Source organism: Babylonia areolata, chromosome 19, assembly GCF_041734735.1.
Source record: "Babylonia areolata isolate BAREFJ2019XMU chromosome 19, ASM4173473v1, whole genome shotgun sequence".
NCBI lineage: Eukaryota > Metazoa > Mollusca > Gastropoda > Neogastropoda > Buccinidae > Babylonia > Babylonia areolata.
Window position 1 is genome coordinate 54,362,895 of NC_134894.1, and position 19,627 is coordinate 54,382,521.

Below are 19,627 nucleotides of genomic sequence, written 5' to 3' on the forward strand. Positions count from 1 at the left end.
GGGTCAGATGCCATTGTTAACATTTACTGTTCACGTGAACCAGTCACCGTGGAAATATCTCTTCATCTCGCGAGCACAGCAGCATACTCTGCATTTATTGGTTGCAGTAGAGAGTGGAAAGATAAGTTAAGATTTTCTTATTTTATAACGTCATTCTGGAAATCAGGTGCCACACCAAAAATTCAAAACTGTCTAAAGCTCCGATTGGGGTCTGTCTGAGTGAGTTAAGAGAGAGGAATGAGTTTGTGAATTAAGAGAGAGAATGATTTTGTGAGTTAAGAGAGAGGAAAGATTTTGTTATGTCACAGCTGAGGGTAAAGACAGGGAATGTTTGTTGAAGAGCTGGCGAGCATGGTAAAAAGTTTCATTTTGTGGTGAACATAAAACCGTTGTTTGGCGTGTTCCAGTGTCACCACAGCTGATGACAGAACCAACCTTGTGCCTGCAAACAAGCCAGCCAAGCTCAACTCCAGTTTTCAGAATGGGTAAACCATCTGTGTGTTGTGTCTTAGTAGAACAGAATGATATGGAATTTGGTCAGAGAGTGAGTGTGTGTGTGTGTGTGTGTGTGTGTGTGTACACAATTTTCCTCCCTCAGAAATGTTTAATAAATAATTATTACTTGATAAAACAACTGATTTTTTTGGGTTTTTTGTTTGTTTTTTTTGGATAGATTCATGGTTTTCTGGAAAAAACATGTTTTCATTAGTAACCTATAGACTTAAATAGTGTAACTACTAATGCATCTGTAGAACAAAATTTATTGTTTTCATTTGTGTTTTGACTTGAACAGTGTGATGGTAACTGTTTGGCATCAATGTCTTGATCTTGTGTTCTATTGTCTTCCGCTTGAAGAGCAAAAGACACTGTGCTTGCTTGCAGTTTACGATAACAATGAAGGAATGTATTTGATTAACTTTTCAGTTACAGCTCCTTGGATCGTCGCAGTCTGTCTGGACAGATGAGCGACACGGGAAGCATCGATCGCAAATCTCAAAGGTCCAACCGTGGGAGTGAACGCGCTGAACGGCGAAAACGCAGCAGTCAGACAAGTGAAGGCTCCGACCATGATCAGCGCACACTGAGTCAGTCCAGCGATGTCTTTTTGCCGGGGACAGGAACGAAAGGGATTCCGCAGGTATGTATATATATATTATACATGTGTGATGCGTGTCCTTGGTGTTGTGAGTGAGTGTTTGATGGTGCTGTCAGGTTCAGGCATTGCAAAGGTCTGGGAAACCGGTGTGCTGTGGTGGAAATGTATGACTTTTTGGGTGTAAAACAGTTTTCTTTCATTGGAAACAAAAGCCAGGTAGGAAAAGATCTAATTGGCTGTTGTGAGAAGTGCTTTGCTTCAAACACTGAAGTTAGTGTTGTACAAGAATATTTGCTCCAATGTTCTCATTAGTCAGAACACAACTCCAGTTTATGAACTCTTTTTTGTTTTAGGCATGAAAACATGCATCTTTTTATAAATGAGGGAATGTTATGTTTTGAACCGGTTGGACGGGCGCAATAGCCGAGTGGTTAAAGCGTTAGACTGTCAATCTGAGGGTCCCGGGTTCGAATCACGGTGACGGCGCCTGGTGGGTAAAGGGTGGAGATTTTTACGATCTCCCAGGTCAACATATGTGCAGACCTGCTAGTGCCTGAACCCCCTTCGTGTGTATATGCAAGCAGAAGATCAAATACGCACGTTAAAGATCCTGTAATCCATATCAGCGTTCGGTGGGTTATGGAAACAAGAACATACCCAGCATGCACACCCCCGAAAACGGAGTATGGCTGCCTACATGGCGGGGTAAAAACGGTCATACACGTAAAAGCCCACTCGTGTGCATACGAGTGAACGCAGAAGAAGAAGAACCGGTTGGAATGAATCAAGTATTGCTTGTTTGTTTTTTTTGTTTTTATTTTCTTTGTTTTGATAGGTCAGATTTTACATTGTTTGACACAGGTACCTGGTTTCCTTAGAGCATTTCTGATGCCTGAAAACTACTGAGTATACTTATTTTTATGGGATACAGTTGTGTGCTTTCTGTGAATGTGTGTGATTTGGCTGCTTTGAAGAAACTGAATATTAATCAGGACATTCAAAAGAATCTAAATTACCATAACCAGGAGAAATTGGCTTCTGGCTTTTCTTGGAGCTAATAATGGAGTCTTCTTTTAGTTCCCTGGCTTTCCCTGAATTTTCTTGTTGAATTTTGTTGAAACTGAGCCATTTGAAACTAGAAATGAAAAGTGGTAAAGGTGTTTGCATTTCTTTGCTTTTCTTTTTCGTTGTGGCTTTTGTTCGCAGCAGTGAGTGGTATGTCACTGCAGTTTTAGTAGTTTGCTTTCACAGTTGAAATAATGTTTATATATATGTTATTAAGCATTGTAGTTGAAAAAATATATTGCCATTACGAAAAACCGACATAAATTGCTGATTATTATGTGTGGAAAAGTATCAAAATTATGAAAAATAATTTATGCTTGTGTCCATTTTTGGTGCTGGGCATGTTATATCTGTTCAGTTTAGACCTGTCAGCAAACAGTTTATAAACCCTTGATAAGACTCGTTTCATTTTGTTTGTGTATGTGGAAGGAAGGTGCAGGGGGGTGGTGGTCCTGGGAAGTGGTGGTAGGGGGGGGGGGTAAGAGGGGGAGGCCCAATCCTTCGACACTTTAAAGTTAATGACATCTGTAGTTGGATTTCTGCAAAAATGGGGCATGACAGACAAGTGGTAGGGGTATAGGACTTTCAGTCTGAGGGCTCAGGGTTCCATTCCCGGTTGTAGTGTCTGGTGGGCTAAGGGTGAAAAGAGATTTTTTTTCCAGTCTCTCAGATTAATGTATTGATATATATATATATATATATATATATATATATATATATATATATATGTTATATATATATGCAGACATACTGGTACCTCAACACCCTTCATGTGTATATACATCTCTGAAAGTGGAATATGGTTGCATAAACAGCAGGCTAAAAATGGCCACACACATTAAAGTCCGCTTGTGGATACAAGTGAATATGGAAGTGGCAGCTGACTAATGTGGAAGAATGAAGGACTGCCAGAAATTTGATCATTATTCATCAGAAAACTTGTGAAAATTCCCTGCTCCAATTTTTTGTTTTATTTGGAGACTTGATGATTCAGGTGTAGTGGGATTTTGTCTTTTATGTACACTGGTGACTGGATGAGAGTGGGACTGTCACCCAGCTCTGGGACTGGCAATGATTCCACAGTATATAAGCTGGAAAATGTTTATGGTATGACTTCTTACACATGATGAATTAGCCCATCCATAGGCTAGACAACCTCTGTTCCTTCTTACAGTTGACTAAAAATATGACATCATCATCAAGGAATTGCTGTGTTAGAACTGAGAGATTGATCACTATACATGTTCTTGTTGCAATGTTTGGGCCATGTATCATAGATTGACAATCTGACATCATTGTCAATGAGATACTTTGTTAAGACACATTCTTGTTCAATGTTTGAGAAAGCAGATTAGTGTATGGGCCAAATACCATAGACTTACAATGTGATGTCAGTATCAAGGAATTCCTTTGTTAAAGATACATTCTTGCTGCAATGTTTGAGAGAGAAGATGAATGTTTGGGCCACATGACAGTGTGACATCATTATCAAGGAATCACTGTATTAAACAAATATATATATATATTCCTGTTACAATGTTTGAGAGGGGATATGATTGATTTGGGCCATATATCGTCTTCTCCAAAGCTGGTGCATTGTGTGTTATGAGCTGTGCTTTGACTGCAGTGAGCAGCTATATCCACATATCCACTTCTTCCTGCTCTATCTTTAGGCAGTGTATAAGTGATTTAGTTCTGAGGGAAAAAAACATTCACTGTGAAGATTCAAGCAATGTTTAGTGTCAGGATCATGTTGTTATCAAGATGCAGGAATACATGGAATGTTTCTAGTTGATGTTACAATGCAAATCACAGTTTACAGCAGGCATGAAAAATAAAGTGCCAGCAAGGATGAGTTTAAACAAACCCCAAACTTTTAACAATTGTCTATGAAATAAAAGTCATTTTAAGGCTGGACCTTTTCAAAGAGTTTGGATAGTTGTGCCTAGCAATCGTCTGTGTTTTGTGCCATTGGTATGTCTTGTGTTGCTGAATGTTTTTGACTTGTCAGGATGCTTTTACGTGATTTGATCAGTTTCACGTGATGCTTGTTCAGTGTTACACATTGTTTGCATGTGGTTTTGTGGCTTTGGTTTGATTTTTTCTTTTTTTTTTCTTTAAAGATTGATAGGTATTGAAAGTATCAAAATAAGATCTTAACAGTCTGTATTTATGTTGTTTCAAATTTGTGCCAGTTAAATGAAATCAGTTAGATGGGAAGCGGAAGAAAGAAAATGACATATTAACAGGGTGCATCTTTATATTGAGAGCTGTAATCAAGTGAAGTCACATGTTTTGTTTATTTGTAGAACTTGGTTTTTGTACATATTATTGTATGCAAATGGAACTGTTATTGTGGTGGTTATTTTGTGTGTATATGTATGCAGTTATTTCTTTCACTTCTTTTTACAGCTTTGGGTTTTTTTCTTTTTTTGTTTCTTCTCCTCAGCCAATAGAAAGAACTAAGGCCAAAGGTTCCTCTCTATCTCGACCTCCTAATGCCTCTTCCCCACCCCCACGTCCCAGCCCCAGCCCCCGTCCACCCCTTCGAGAAAGTGTGGGTGGTTCCAGCGCTCAGTCTGGCAGCAAACTGCCCAAACCCACCGTGCCAGCTCGGCCCCCTTCACCCCGCATCTCAAAAACCAGCACGTCTGGAAAGAGTGAGAAGGGGGAGATCATGATTGATTTCCCATCCTCGGGGGTGTCCTTGGACACGTCTGGCATCCTGGACACAACCAACCCCTTTGACTCGGACGCAGAAACGGAGCTCCCCAAACCGTCACCCAGGCCCAAGCCCCGCACCCTCCCCCCTTTAACGGACGATGGTGGGGGGACGGAGAGTGAGAGCGACACCAACAGTCTCTTGCGCTCCAGCAAACGTCGCAGAGCACCCTTGCCCCCAATGTCTGTGGGGGCATCACAAGGGGCTCCAGGAAGCCCCCAGCCCCCCACAGCCCCTGGCAACCCTCCTCGCCCCCCTCGCAGCCCTGCTCTGGCCAGGGTTAAGAGCGATGAGTACACCGCTAAAAACCCCTTTGAGGATGATGATGAGGAGAAGGAAGAAGGGGAGGAGGTCAGTAGGAATCCCTTTGATCCCCCTCCTCGCCCGAAGAAACCTCCGACGCGAGTGTCGGGTTCCGTGCGTTCCCAATCTGGTATCCCTGTGGCCGTGTCTCCCAGGGGGGCACCTGCCCCTAAGTCCCCTTCCCCTCCCAGCTCCAAGGGCAGTGCCACCAAAGAGTCGTCTGAAGGGGGCAAGGATTCCGTGGTCATTGTAAGTGTCAAGCCGTGAGAGAAGTATCCACCCCCGGCTATTGCACGTTGCCTGTTAGTTCCTTTTTGGTACGTTATGCATGTGCTTGGCTGTGTATGTGTGGAGTTAATGTGTGGTTGGTTTTGCTGTGCTTAATTGTTGGTTTTGTGTACTGTGCTTGGATTTTTTCTTTTTGTGTGTGTGTAAATTTGCTGTGTATTGCGGTGGGAATCTAACACCATTACCACTGGTGAGCAGTTCTTGAATCTTGAGACTGACTGTTATATTGGGTCTATTGGTGTATATTAATAGTTTCATTTTACTTTGTTTTGTTTCATTTTGTTTTATTTTCACACTGCTCCTTTTTTCAGCTCACCCACTCTTGAATGATTATTTTCAACAGCCACATTGACAGCATGTATAATGAAGTATTAGCTAACAGTCATTGTTTTGTGATGCCATTGATGCTTATCTAACTTCTACCTGGTGAATTAACTCATGAAATTAGTTTTTATGTGAATGTCTGTTTCTTTTTATAATTTCTGGTATTCATTTAATTGTTCAGTTTTGTTAAATCATGTATAGCAGAGAGAGTGAAGTTGATTGCGTGATATATGCACATAATGTTTGGTTAATTATTGAACTGAATAGTTCAGTGGAAATGGCATGAATGACAGAAAGATGGGTGTTGAGTAGTGGTAATACATAGGTATGGATGAACGATGGTGGTGGACAAAGTAATAGTTGAGAAAAAAAAGAGTGATTATGAAAATGATTGTCAGTCTCCTTTCTACTTCCCTTTTGTATCTGATTGTTATTTCCCTTCATTAATTCATAGGCTGCATTCATGATTGTTATTTCCCTTCATTAAGTTATAGGCTGCATTCATGATTGTTATTTCCCTTCCTTAAGTCATAGGCTGCATTCATGATTGTTATTTCCCTTCATTAATTCATAGGCTGCATTCATGATTGTTATATGATTGTTATTTCCCTTCCTTAAGTCATAGGCTGCATTCATGATTGTTATTTCCCTTAAGTCATAGGCTGCATTCATGATTGTTATTTCCCTTAAGTCATAGGCTGCATTCATGATTGTTGTTTCCCTTCATTAAGTCATAGGCTGCATTCATGATTGTTATTTCCCTTCATTAATTCATAGGCTGCATTCATGGTTGTTATATGATTGTTATTTCCCTTCATTAATTCATAGGCTGCATTCATGATTGTTATTTCCCTTCATTAAGTCATAGGCTGCATTCATGATTGTTATTTCCCTTCATTAATTCATAGGCTGCATTCATGCTAAGCCCAGCTAGTTACTGACAACCAGAAGCCTTCATCCTGACACAGTAATACACTTAGACCAGACACAGCCAGTTGCTGTCAGCCAGAAACAGTTCAGCACTCTCCAGACGAAAGAAACGAATAGTGTTGGGATTAATGCTGCTAGCATAAGTTGAAGAGTTCTGTCCCTTGGGTCAGCCATCCATCTGATCTGTATACACGAGACAAATAAAAAAGCTGGCTGTCGCTGGCTGGTAGCACTTACGCTGGCATGCAGGACTGGAGAGCACACAATTCCTGGCCAGCTCCTGTCAGCCAGTGGCTGGACTTAGTGTGATGGCAGCCTTTTTCTCATTTTGTATACCTCCCTGGCCCCTTCTCCATTATATCCCATTTTATATAAACCCCCCTTCTCCATTATATCCCATTTTATATAACCCCCCCTTCTCCATTATATCCCACTTGTATACCCCCCCTTCTCCATTATACTCCATTTTATATACCCCCTCCCTTCTCCATTATATCCCATTTTATATACCCCCTCCCTTCTCCATTATATCCCATTTTATATACCCCCTCCCTTCTCCATTATATCCCATTTATATACCCCCCTTCTCCATTATATCCCATTTATATACCCCCCTCCCTTCTCCATTATATCCCATTTTATATACCCCCTCCCTTCTCCATTATATCCCACTTGTATACCCCCCCTTCTCCATTATATCCCATTTTATATACCCCCTCCCTTCTCCATTATATCCCATTTATATACCCCCCTTCTCCATTATATCCCACTTGTATACCCCCCCTTTTCCATTATATCCCATTTATATACCCCCTCCCTTCTCCATTATATCCCATTTATATACCCCCTTCTCCATTATATCCCATTTATATACCCCCCTTCTCCATTATATCCCACTTGTATACCCCCCCTTCTCCATTATACTCCATTTTATATACCCCCTCCCTTCTCCATTATATCCCATTTTATATACCCCCTCCCTTCTCCATTATATCCCATTTATATACCCCCCTTCTCCATTATATCCCATTTATATACCCCCCTTCTCCATTATATCCCATTTTATATACCCCCCCTCCCCTCTCCATTATATCCAGTTTTATATAAGTTGGTAATACCCCCCCTCCCCCTTCTCCACTATATCCCATTTGATATAAACTCCCTCCCCCTTCTCCATTATATCCCATTTCATATACACCCCCCCTTCTCCATTATATCCCATTTTGTATATATGCCCCACCCCCACCCCCCACCCCCCTTCTTGCACCCCCCCTCCCTTCTCCACTCTACTTCCAACCATCCATGCCCCTTCTACCCACTTTGCAGGCATGTAAAATTGCCTGTATAGTCTTACTGATTTATATTACACTAATGTATATGTTTTAAATTTGATCAGTATTGATTGACCTGTGTGGCATTTGCATAATCACTTAACCTCTTGACTGCTGCTGCTGAGTATGCTTATCAGTGAAGGGCTGCGATGGGATTGAGGTCAGGTCAGGGTGTCGGTCGGCATTCTTTATCTGGGCACCTTTCTCTTGGGACTGTGTTATTTTTGTTCAGCGAAATAAATTACAGCACTTGGCTCATTCAGCTCTTGGTATGAGTTAACTCATACCATGATTACTTCCTGTGCGGAACAGGTTCCAGTATTCTGGTACCATCACACTGTTCTAATCTGGTGTATTCTTGCTTGGTACAGTTTGCATTGCAAAATGAACCATTTAGGGATTCCGGAAGCATGAAAAAGCTTTGTTCAGCCGATTGAATCAACAGTTCTCCATCGATTTTCACTGTTTTTGTGAACCACCCTTTTTAAAAAAAAAAAAAAAAATTTTAACTGCAGTGGTTTCATGCAGTGTTGGTCCAGGGCAGCTGTAGCAGGCATGTAACTGTGGGGTGGAATGAGTTAGCTCACTTGGGACGACAAGTTTTCTCCCTTGCTTTTCCCCACAGACAGCCCATTTGTCAGGGTTTGGAAAAAAATTACAAAAAATACAAAACACTGTGTAAGAAAATGAAATTTTCATAACTGGTTTATTATGTGTTGAGCTATTACATATAAAAAAAAAATCAAATTTCTCATCTTGCTGGCATGTGAGCAGACGACCGGTCAGTGACTTTGTCAGCGTGTGTGCGAGACAGGCCACACATTCCAGGCTGACCAGTCATACTGTTCGATTGTGGAGGGACCCAGAATAGCGCACTCTGCTTGGCTAATCACAAAATCACGTGTACAGCGCATGAGGGAATTTTACTTTCGGAGAATGCTATTCCATTCCTTCGTCCGAATCTGACTACGTTTTGTGTAGGAATGCGTGAGCATTCCTTCGTCCGGAGAGAGTTCATGGTGCACCAGAAGCAGTTCTTGCACTCCAAATTGTATTTCAAGGCACAGCAGTCAAGGGGTTAAAACAATGTCCCCCATCTCTGTGTGTGAAGGAGTTTCAGAGTATGTAATTATTAACCTGATTCCCAAGAACACATTTGTTTGATTGATTGATGTGGATACTTCTATAGCGCCTATCCTCGGTCAGAGACCAAGCTCTAAGTGCTTTACATACATGGGGACATTTGCACCGCAGGCTGCCTACCTGGGTAGAGCCTACTGACGGCTGCCACTGGCCGGGCACTCATCATTCGTTTCCCGTGTCATTCAATCAGATTTCAGACGCACACACATACACACTCAGACAGACATGTAACATTTTACGTGTATGACCGTTTGTTTGTTTTTTTATTTACCCCGCCATGTAGGCAGCCATACTCTGTTTTCGGGGGTGTGCATGCTGGGTATATTCTTGTTTCCATAACCCACCGAATGCTGACATGGATTACAGGATCTTTAACGTGCGTATTTGATTTTCTGCGTGCGCATACACACGAAGGGGGTTCAGGCACTAGCAGGTCTGCACATATGTTGACCTGGGAGATCGGAAAAATCTCCACCCTTTACCCACCAGGTGCACCGAGATTTGAACCCAGGGCCCTCAGATTGAAAGTCCAGCACTTTAACCATTCGGCTATTGTTGAGCCATATCTCATCGTAAAATGTTTTCACATGTCAACAATCTATTGCAGTCTGCTTTTATTGGTATTATTTATTTGTTGGAATGGTTTATTGATGCTGACTTGTTTTTTTTTAAAAGCCATCACACTTTGTCAGCAGACAAGCAAAAATGCAATCTGAAAGCAAAGTGGCTGTATGGACTTATGAAATTAATCATCAATAACTTTGCACAGACAATCAGTAACTTGCACAGACAAATGATACATGCATGCATGTACACATACACCCACACATTCAGATACACACACAATTTCAGTTGTGCATGTAGGCACACCCCTACACATACAGATATACATTCATATGTGCATACCATTTTAATTTAACCTACCAGAACAGATATATTTAGCAAAATTATGTTCTCCAAGTGGACGGAGAACAGTTTCAAATAAATACTGTTATGTGGACTTATGTACATATAATGGTACATGAAAATTTGTGTGTGTGTGTGTGTGTGTGTAAAACAAAAAACAAAACAAAAAAAAACAACCACCCCAAAACAGATGAGTAAATCACAATGGTTTTTTCCTCAGATTTATAAATTTAAGTTTGTTCTACAGTTAAGTAGAGAATAGCATAGAACTACTTAACAGTATGAAGCATACCAACATCAGCACTTGCTTTCCATACTGCTCAAACTATCTTATACTAGAGTCATAGTCTGTGTCATTCTCATTACTGATCGCCAAACCAGTCTAGCCATTATACTAGATTCTAGCAGTTAATGCCCCCCCCCCTCCCCTCCCTAACCTCCCCTGACACCCTTAAAAAAGAAAAAAAAAAAATCCTGCTGTTTGTAGTTGATTTTGAATGATGCACTGTATCCATTGCTTTAACCCTTTCACTGCCAAACTTGCATTTATGCAGCAGCTAGGTAGAGGACCCATGTCACTGAAGGGTGACCAGATCATGGGTCTGTTATTCATGAACCGACTGCTCTTTATGTTCGGTGGTAGGAATGGTCATATTTTCTACACATGACAGGGGAAATCCCCAGCTGTTCTTAGACACCATATTTTCTGTTTATAGCACAAGGGAATATTGCACTCTGAATTGACTGGCGGTGAAAGGGTTAAGGCAGCTTGCACCAATCAGTAACACGGACACAGTGAGTGAGTGTGTTTCATACACTGACCTGACCCATCTGGCCTCTCCAGTGTTCATCAGCTGATTCACTGGACATGGTTCTCGTGTATTGCCTGGTAGCTAGTGCCTTGTAACACTTAAGTACTTGATTGTTTCCCCTTCTGCTCATGTCTTCTTGTTGAGATGTTAGTTATTCGTTTTTAATTAGTTGTTTACAATTTTAACATGTGTCTGTATGTTTGTTTATTCATGATAATGGTGATGAAAAATTTTTGTATCACCCATGCACACGGGGAACAATGGGATATAATTTCTTGTGGAAGAATCTCAGCTAAAAGGCGTTGAGGAGACACATCTTTAGAAAGATGCATTAGGGGAAGAGCTCTGTTTTATTATTATTTTTCTGTATGAACATTAAAGATTAAGGCGATTCTCAGCACATTTGCATAGAGGCAAAAACTTTTTTAAATTGTAGAGTGCATGTGCATGTGCATGTGGTAAAGCAAGGTATAGTGTTCAGATGAAAAATCAATGTTCAAATGTTTGTTGAATCAAGGTAGTTGTTAGTGGATGGTGAAATGTTGGGTGTAGAGTGGTGTGCGTGTGTGTTCATGGTGAAGCTACATAGAGGGAAGATGAATGGTGGACAGTGAATGTGATTTTTATTATCTTTTAAAATTTTTTTTTTACTCACTTGTGTAAACAAAGTGAGTCTATGTTTTAACCCGGTGTTTGGTGTCATATACTGTACCATGTCAAACTGATGCAAACTAGGCCTATTGGTTTGCTCTGCTTGGCCAAATTTCGCGCGGCTAACAGTGAAAAGATGGGCCCACCGCTCTCAGCCAATCAAACGCCTCTAAAAACTATAAGCGCTTAATCATTCCTTTGTAAGTATATTTAACACCAAACATGGAGTATAATACAAACTCCTCCTTTTGGTTGTGTGTGTCTGTGTGTCTGTGTGTCCGTGGTAAACTTTAACATTGACATTTTCTCTGCAACTACTTTGTCAGTTGACACCAAATTTGGCATAAAAATAGGAAAAATTCAGTTCTTTCCAGTCATCTTGTTTAAAACAATATTGCACCTCTGGGATGGGCACAAAAAAAATAAAGAATGAAGCCTAATTATATGCAAACTGCATTTACTGTTATATTTATATTTTTTGTATTCTCTAAACTTGGCACTTTGATCTGATATTCTGACCCAACAACTAGAGCAGTCATTATTATCATTTTTTGTTCAAACAGGAACTTCTTTTGCTAAGCATGGAAGTTTTATTTATTTTGCAAATGTTTTGGTGCAGATAGTAAAAAAGGGAAATTACTCTAATTAATGCTAGGGGAGTTAATTTGCTTTAAACTGATCTTTCTCATCTTAAACATTACATTTTGAAATTATACTCAATACATAAAAAGCTTGGATTTTTTTTAAGTGTATCACAAGTGAGTCTTGAAGGCCTTGCCTCTCTTGTTTTATAATCAAGTATGTTTGGATATGGTATTGTCTCTGTTTCTTTTTCTGTCTTTATTTGTGTTTGTTTTGTTTTTGTATCTGTGCTCCTAAAAATACCTGCTATTTGTGCAAACATATACTTACCAGACTCGCTCTGTCTCTGTCACTGTCATGTGTGGATCTGTTGATATGGAGACACAGTTGTACATGCAAGCATGAACACATCATATGCATGCACTGGTAATCAAATCACATACTGTTCTCTGATATAAGCAGCTTTGTTTCTTCTCTTTTCAAATTTTTTTCCCCTTGCGCTGGTGAAGAATTAAAGTAATTTTATCACATTCATTTTACTTATTATCAGTCCAGGCATACTGGTTATTTTAGGACTGGTGTGGATGATTTAGTTAGGTATTGGAGTAGATATTAAATTCATTTTCTTCAGATTTATTTTTCTCATTTATACTTACCATTTTCATTTTGATGTGGATTAATCAAGTAATCTGTAATAGGAATACTGATGATCATTGAGAAGTTACAATTTGAAGGATGTTTCCAGAATATAATTATTTGAGTAATTCCGTGCTCCTTGTGGGAGAGCTGGTCATCTGCAGTTCAGTTAATTATGTCTGCCTCTTGTTCAGTAGGGTCTGTTTCCTAAATCATGTAACTGTTTCTCTGACATATTTAAACATTGTTTCTGTGTGTTCAGTTAATCATGTCTGCCTCTTATTCAACAGGGTGTGCTTCTTAAATCATGTAACTGTTTCTCTGACATATTTAAACATTGTTTCTGTGTTCATATTTTCAGGAGACATCGTTCACCGGCACCAAACATGTCACTCGCAAAGTGTCCTCAGCTACCAGCGCAAAGACTACCGTCATAACATCCACATCAGACGGCAAGGGAAGCAACCCACTGTCACCCTGGCATGTTGGTGCTCCAGAAAAGAAAGAACGGAAGGTGACACTGACAACCGAACTGTGAAACTCATGGAGGACAATGATCTTTTACACCTGTGGACCATGGATGGTCATCCAGCGAAGGGTGTTGAAAAGTGCATCGTGAGACTGATGCTGACAGTGCAGAATGAATGATGACAGTGGAAGATATTTTATCAATGAGTGGAACAAATGTTTTCTAAGGGGATCCTAGAGAGAAGTGCATGAAAAGAAGCACATGAGGAGAAGTTTTAAATATGTTAGGAGAGGGGCATTACCTTGGGAACAGATTGCAGCCATTGAGTTTCAAGGAAAAGGTGACATATCCCAGGCAACGAAACGCGCAAGAAAAGATGACTTTGAGTGCGGTTTCTTGGTACCCTGATTGTAGTTTAATCTTCGTTTTAACCCCCCATCCTCTCTGTACATGGTCCTGTATAGTTTTGTATGCGTGTGCCTCATTCCCAGTCACCATTTCCATGTGCTTGCTGTGACGCATTGATATAGTGCGTAAGGAGAGAGTGTGACAGGAGCTAGGCTGTTGTGGCCCTAGTTCTCATGTGGATTCTGTTCTGGTAGAAAGGGAGATGACTGCAAGATTAAAAGCATCAAAATGCCAGTACTTAATGCAAACATGATTATAGTTTAGTTTTAGAGGTGAAGCAGAGGTGATTGTTTTTTGCATTTTTTTTTTAATGCCAGCTTGCTCTGTTTGCCTTGTCTGCTTAAAGTAGCATCATTCCAGAGAGAAGTTTGTTATCATTGGTGTTTGTTTATAGTTTTATGTCGTCATGATTAGATGATGACATGAGAGATGTGTTTACTGCTTTAAGCTTTTCAGTTGCTGTATTTAAAAAATAAAAATCATGTGAAAAGGTGATTACAAGATATGTTTACTGCTTTAAGCTTTTCAGTTACCATATTCAAGAAAATCAAGTGAATGTGGAAAGGTGATTACCTGGAACACATGTTCCTGATAAATCTCATCAACATTTGTTTACATTTATGTCCCTTCAGGCTCTCCAGCATTAAAGAACAGTTTTAGTCCTTTGGCTCAACATCTTTTCATTGGAGCAAATTTATGTTTTGCATCTTAGGTTGTTTCTTTTGAATTATTTTGTACAGAGGAAACATATTTCGTAAGGAAATTCTTTTAAAAACACATTTATAAATCATTTGAAAGATTGTTAGTCTTTAAATAAATTTGTTTCACATTCCACTTGGAAGTCTGAACTTTTTACAATGTTTGGTGAGTTACGATTCCAGGAGGAGCCTTGCACTTCAAGGTCATGTTACTGCCCTCTTCAGTGCCCGGTTCGCTGCCTCTGTTTTCATTTTCCAAAGAATGGGCCTGTAGAGAGAATGTGCACAGATGTGCTCAGACTTAAGCATGAGATTCTGACAAAAGTTGACAAAGGCTTTTTACCTTGCAATTTTGTACTTGTGCAATTGTAAAACTGCAGAACTGGGGTTTTTCAGGTGAGCATAGAAGCTTGAGCACTGCTTATATGCATGCAGGAAAGATTGGTTCTGTGTTTCCTGCCAGAGTTTTGCTTAGGAACCAGGCACGGATGGTGAACATGTGTTTAGAAGTACCGCCACTGAGAAATGTATTTTATATGGATGGTGTTTATCCGTGTGTCTGTCACTTGGTTTTGTGTGATCCAAATCCAGTATGTGTTCAGGATTTCATTTGTGTATATCTGCATGGATGTAATTTGTAACTAAAAAGGATGAGTCGTGTTGTTCAGAATTTGTTGCCTTTTTCATCTTGAAATAGCATTCAGACTGTTTACAGTCTGTAATGGATGACATTGATATGCACTTGAAAAAATCTTTTGATTGTGACTTCCTGTCTATAATCATGTTACATACCAAATGAGTATGCAGTTCTTTTTTTATATTCCAACTTTATTATTTATCCTTGATATCATTCTTGAAATGTCTGGATCATTCAGCTGTGAACTTGATGCATTCTTTTATCCATGAAAAAAGAGTTATTAATGCTTTTTTCACAAAAATACATATATAGATATATTTATGTGATTAATTTTTACTGTCAGCTTGTTTCAACTTACATCATTTTTACTTTATGCTATGTATTGCATGGTATTCTGCACATTGTATATATCGATAGTTTTTAAGAGAAGATGTTTGGGAAATGCAGCGTGTGAAAATAAGCCCTGGAGGCATTGTTATATGAGCGTATCTGGTTGATCTTTATTTTTTTCACAAACTCTGTTATTTGTATTCAGGATTTGCTTAAGATATGTTCTGATCTTGAGTTTAGTACAGTGCTTTATTGTATAAACTACTGCAGGCCTCACTCATCAAAATATATCTACACAGTAAACTAACCCCCCCCCCCCCCTCCCCCTCCCGAACATCCCCCATACTCCCTCTTTCCAAATGAAGACAAATACCCACAATAATTCTACCTTAATTACAAAGAGTATATTGTTGTTTACATTCTTTAAACTGAACCTTCAACTGATAACTCTGAAGTGCATGTTGGGCTTGAATTTGCTGTCAACTTTTGAGAGAAAAAAACACGACCACCACATTTTGTGTTAGTATGAAATCATTATGCAAACATTCCCTTTGTGAGTCTCCATTGTAGAAAATTATTAGAAGAGAAGTTGATCATGGGTTATCAGAGAGTACTTTGATAGCCTGGGTGGTAAGGGAGGCAGAGAAAGAAGTTGATCATGGGTTATCAGAGAGTACTTTGATAGCCTGGGTGGTAAGGGAGGCAGAGAAGGAAGTTGATCATGGGTTATCAGAGAGTACTTTGATAACCTGGGTGGTAAGGGAGGCAGAGAAGGAAGTTGACCATGGGTTATCAGAGAGTACTTTGATAAGCTGGGTGGTAAGGGAGGCAGAGAAGGAAGTTGACCATGGGTTATCAGAGAGTACTTTGATAACCTGGGTGGTAAGGGAGGCAGAGGATGTGAAAGGAGCAGAGGACAGCACCACCAGCTGAGGACAACACAGAGGCTGGTGGTGAGTTCACAATGTGTTAATGTGGATGCCTTGCTCAGTTGATGCGACGGATGGTGAAGGTCATGACAAGACAGTGGTGGAAGGCAGTCAGTCTTATACTGCTCTGATGGTCCACAGAGGTGGGTGGCGGGAATGCCAGTGTTAAACTTCAGGGCTTGAGATTTGAACTTGGGTTGTTTTATAGCATTAGCCCGGTGATCAACCACCTGGGCCTTGCAAATGCATGTGGAGGCTAAGAGGTCTGCAGGTAAGAACTGCAGTAGATGTGTCCTGACATGCTGTATACACACTGTTTCAGTTCCCCCCTCCCTTCAGGAGAAGTGGATGAGGTTTGTCATGTGTCTGCAGTGAAACTGGTCAGGAAGTGGTGCTTCCCCTTGCTTTTGATGGAGTCAAAGGAAGTTTGTGAATCCAGTTCCAGCTGGTTACCTGGTCAGAAGTATAACATTAAGTGTGTAAGTTCCTTCCTGTGCAAACTGTTTGATGCTGCTCTGTTAAGTGATAGCATATTTTTTGTGAATGTTGGACTCTTTTTTTGGGGTGGGGTGGGGGGGTGTAATTTAAAGTAAAATGTAGTTTTGAATGGGAAGTAAGCAAGGAATATGGCAATGCATGAGCTTTCAGCTCCAACTCGGTCATTATGTTTAAGCCAGTAGGTGTGTAATAATAAAGAAAACAGAAAAGAAAGAAAAGAATATGGGCAGTGTTCTGTCATCCACACAAAAAGTTCCCTTTCAGGAAATACAAAGTACCTGTATATTGGCATAGCATTAAAGAGGTAATATGCAGATACTCTTTTTTCCTTTTTTGCTGCCCCATCATTTGCACCATTTCAGTGGCATTAGTCCTATGCCTCTCGTTCTAAGTCCCCCATACACAGCCACACCCAGGTTTGTTTGTCACACCCCCGTGGGGATGCCAGGGGTCATTCAGTATAAACAGCATCCCCGTCTTCTCGAAATTCTGTGCTAGAAGTTAGCTCTTTTCTATCACTCTCTTTGTTTCTGCCTTTTTTTTCTTCCTTCACTGTTGTCTCCTTTTTCTGCCTTCCCAGTCCATTCCCCTTTCTTTATTCAAGCAAGTCTTGACATTTTTTTTCTCTGTTTTGTTTTGCTCTGGCAATTAGGTAGTATTTTGTTTGGCCTGGAAGTATTGTTTTTTTTTTCCTTTTTTACAATTTTTTGTAATCTGGGGATGATAAATTAACCGGAATGGCTGGCGTCCTCAGCCTAATCTTATTTGCCATAAGGAGTTACATGGTTGGGATACTGTGTCATGAACTGTTTTGTGGGTTTGTCCTGGTGTTTCTTTGTAAATGTGACAGTTTTGTGTTGATGCGGTTGAGCATTTGTATGGTTTGACAGTCCTGACATGGCCCTGTGTGGTCAGCGGGACTATAAGCCACAAGAACTAGAACTAGAACTTGTCTGTCATAGTCTCAGTGGCAGCAGTCCACTGAGAACTACTGATGTAAGGTCGTCATGAGGCCACACACCAGGGGAGACCCTGCACTGCTGCTGAGTCACTTTGGTGGTGTTCAGTAGTGCGTGTTTTATTTTACATACTTAGGACACCACCTACTAAGCCTCTATTTATGACAGTGATAGCTAAGTTGCAGAGCCAGTCTGAGAGAGCTCATGAAACACTTCACTGAAGGTTGAGTCTGGCCATGGGCTGAAAAGCCCCATCTCCACATGGAATCGAACCCGCATCCTCCCAGCCATCAGTCCATGACGCTGGCCTCTTCGCTATGATGGCTTGTTAATCTGTAGATGTGTGTTTCTTCCCTTGCACCAGCACTCAGACACTTACGGTGATCTGTGTACATTCTCACACACACAAGCATGCCTTCATGCACAGTGATCCAAGCACTTAAAGAATGTCTGTATGTTAGGACACACACACACACTTGATAAGGAGTATGTATACATGAGTTACAAATACTACATAAAAAATAGCTGTCTGATATGTTTGAAGTATTAGTGTACAGAGATTTTTAATTCTGGTGACTGGAATGCCATGCAGCGGATATGAAGGACCCAATTTTTTAAACATGTGATTTTTAGCACGCTTATCTGAAATACACACATATTTCACCTTGCATTTATTCAGTGGGATAGATTCTCAGCTGCAGAAAATCTGCATTTAGATTGGGATAATAATCTGCATGACAAATTTAAATGTGAAAATTTTTGTTGTGATCTTTGTGACACTGAACTGTGTCAGAAACAAAGCTTGACATGAAAAATGGAAACGCGAGTTGTGTGCATAAGGTATAGTGGGTTTTTTTGTTTTTTTCAAAGCTGTGGATTTTGAATGTTGTTGTTATATCATGTTCTGATAAGAATGGAACACCAACAATTGATGAAATGGAATGTGGTTTGGCTGTAGGACGTCGTAAAGAGCAAAGGTACACAGTTATGATCTTTAACTTTTGACACTTCACTGGTTTGGGAGTATCAGTGGAATCGTAAAAAGGAATTTTCACTCAAAAATTTCAGTATGCTTTGTTGTCAGTTACAATAGTGTTGATGATTACAGGTAATTATGATGAGAAATAAGCTGCACTGATGGTCAGGTTTATCATGATGAAAAATAGAATGTTCAGCTGTTGTTGCCAGTAACGCACCATACTTGGGCCTGCTGAGATCTCGCCGTAACTGGGGTGTACTCTCAGTTCTTTCCTTTATCTCATGTATGGTTGGAGGAAAAAGAAATGCCAACCCTTGATCATCGATAGAATTGTTTTACTTTCAATCTCAGTAGTGCTGCATCTCAGTTAATTAGTGCCACTTTGAGTAAACATAAAAATTAAATATTTATCAAAAACTTAGCTTATGTGGATACTCAAATAGTTACGATAGCTTTTGCCACATGTGATACAGTGGTTTATATTGTCGGTCCGTTCCTTGATCTGCAGTCATTGTTTTCCATGACAAAGGATATGAACAGTCAGTGGACTTTATTTCTGTGCATGATGTGAGTCTGTTCATTATCTTTACAGATCTTTCACATGTTGCAAAAGGTGCCTCCAGAATTAAAAAAACAAGAACTAAAACCCATGTTAACATATCAGTTTTTGCCACTTCTAGTATGCAGCCATTATTATTATTGATTTTCTTTGTTAAAAATTCATATTTGGTTGTGCCTTGCTATTCATTCCATCCATTTTTTGAAAAATTCGGATTAAAATTGATACTTATGTGATGATTGTCTTTGTAAATGTGATCTGAATGGAATGATTCATTTGTGAGAAGTTTTGTGCTTTGTATTGGTTGTTAGAAAAGAGAAGGTCATTATCCTTTTGGTAATTAAAAGAAATAATAAATAAAGACAACAGTCT

General features: G+C 39.9%; 1 protein-coding gene across 8 annotated transcripts in view; it reads left to right on the forward strand.

The window, feature by feature from the left end:
- Nucleotides 1–19,087, forward strand: part of LOC143293855 (uncharacterized) — a 57,156-nt gene extending 38,069 nt beyond the window's left edge. For 5 of the 8 annotated variants that reach the window (XM_076605146.1, XM_076605149.1, XM_076605147.1 and 2 more), the window contains 4 exons: nt 408–485; nt 925–1,138; nt 4,611–5,435; nt 13,151–19,087. In XM_076605146.1, the coding sequence (XP_076461261.1) occupies nt 408–485; nt 925–1,138; nt 4,611–5,435; nt 13,151–13,327 (1,294 nt within the window). In that variant the 3' untranslated portion in view covers nt 13,328–19,087. Of the gene's footprint in view, nt 1–407; nt 486–924; nt 1,139–4,610; nt 5,504–13,150 lie in introns of all 8 variants that reach the window. The other 3 variants (XR_013056814.1, XM_076605152.1, XM_076605153.1) reach the window with 3 other exon arrangements.
- Nucleotides 19,088–19,627: the final 540 nt, after the last annotated feature.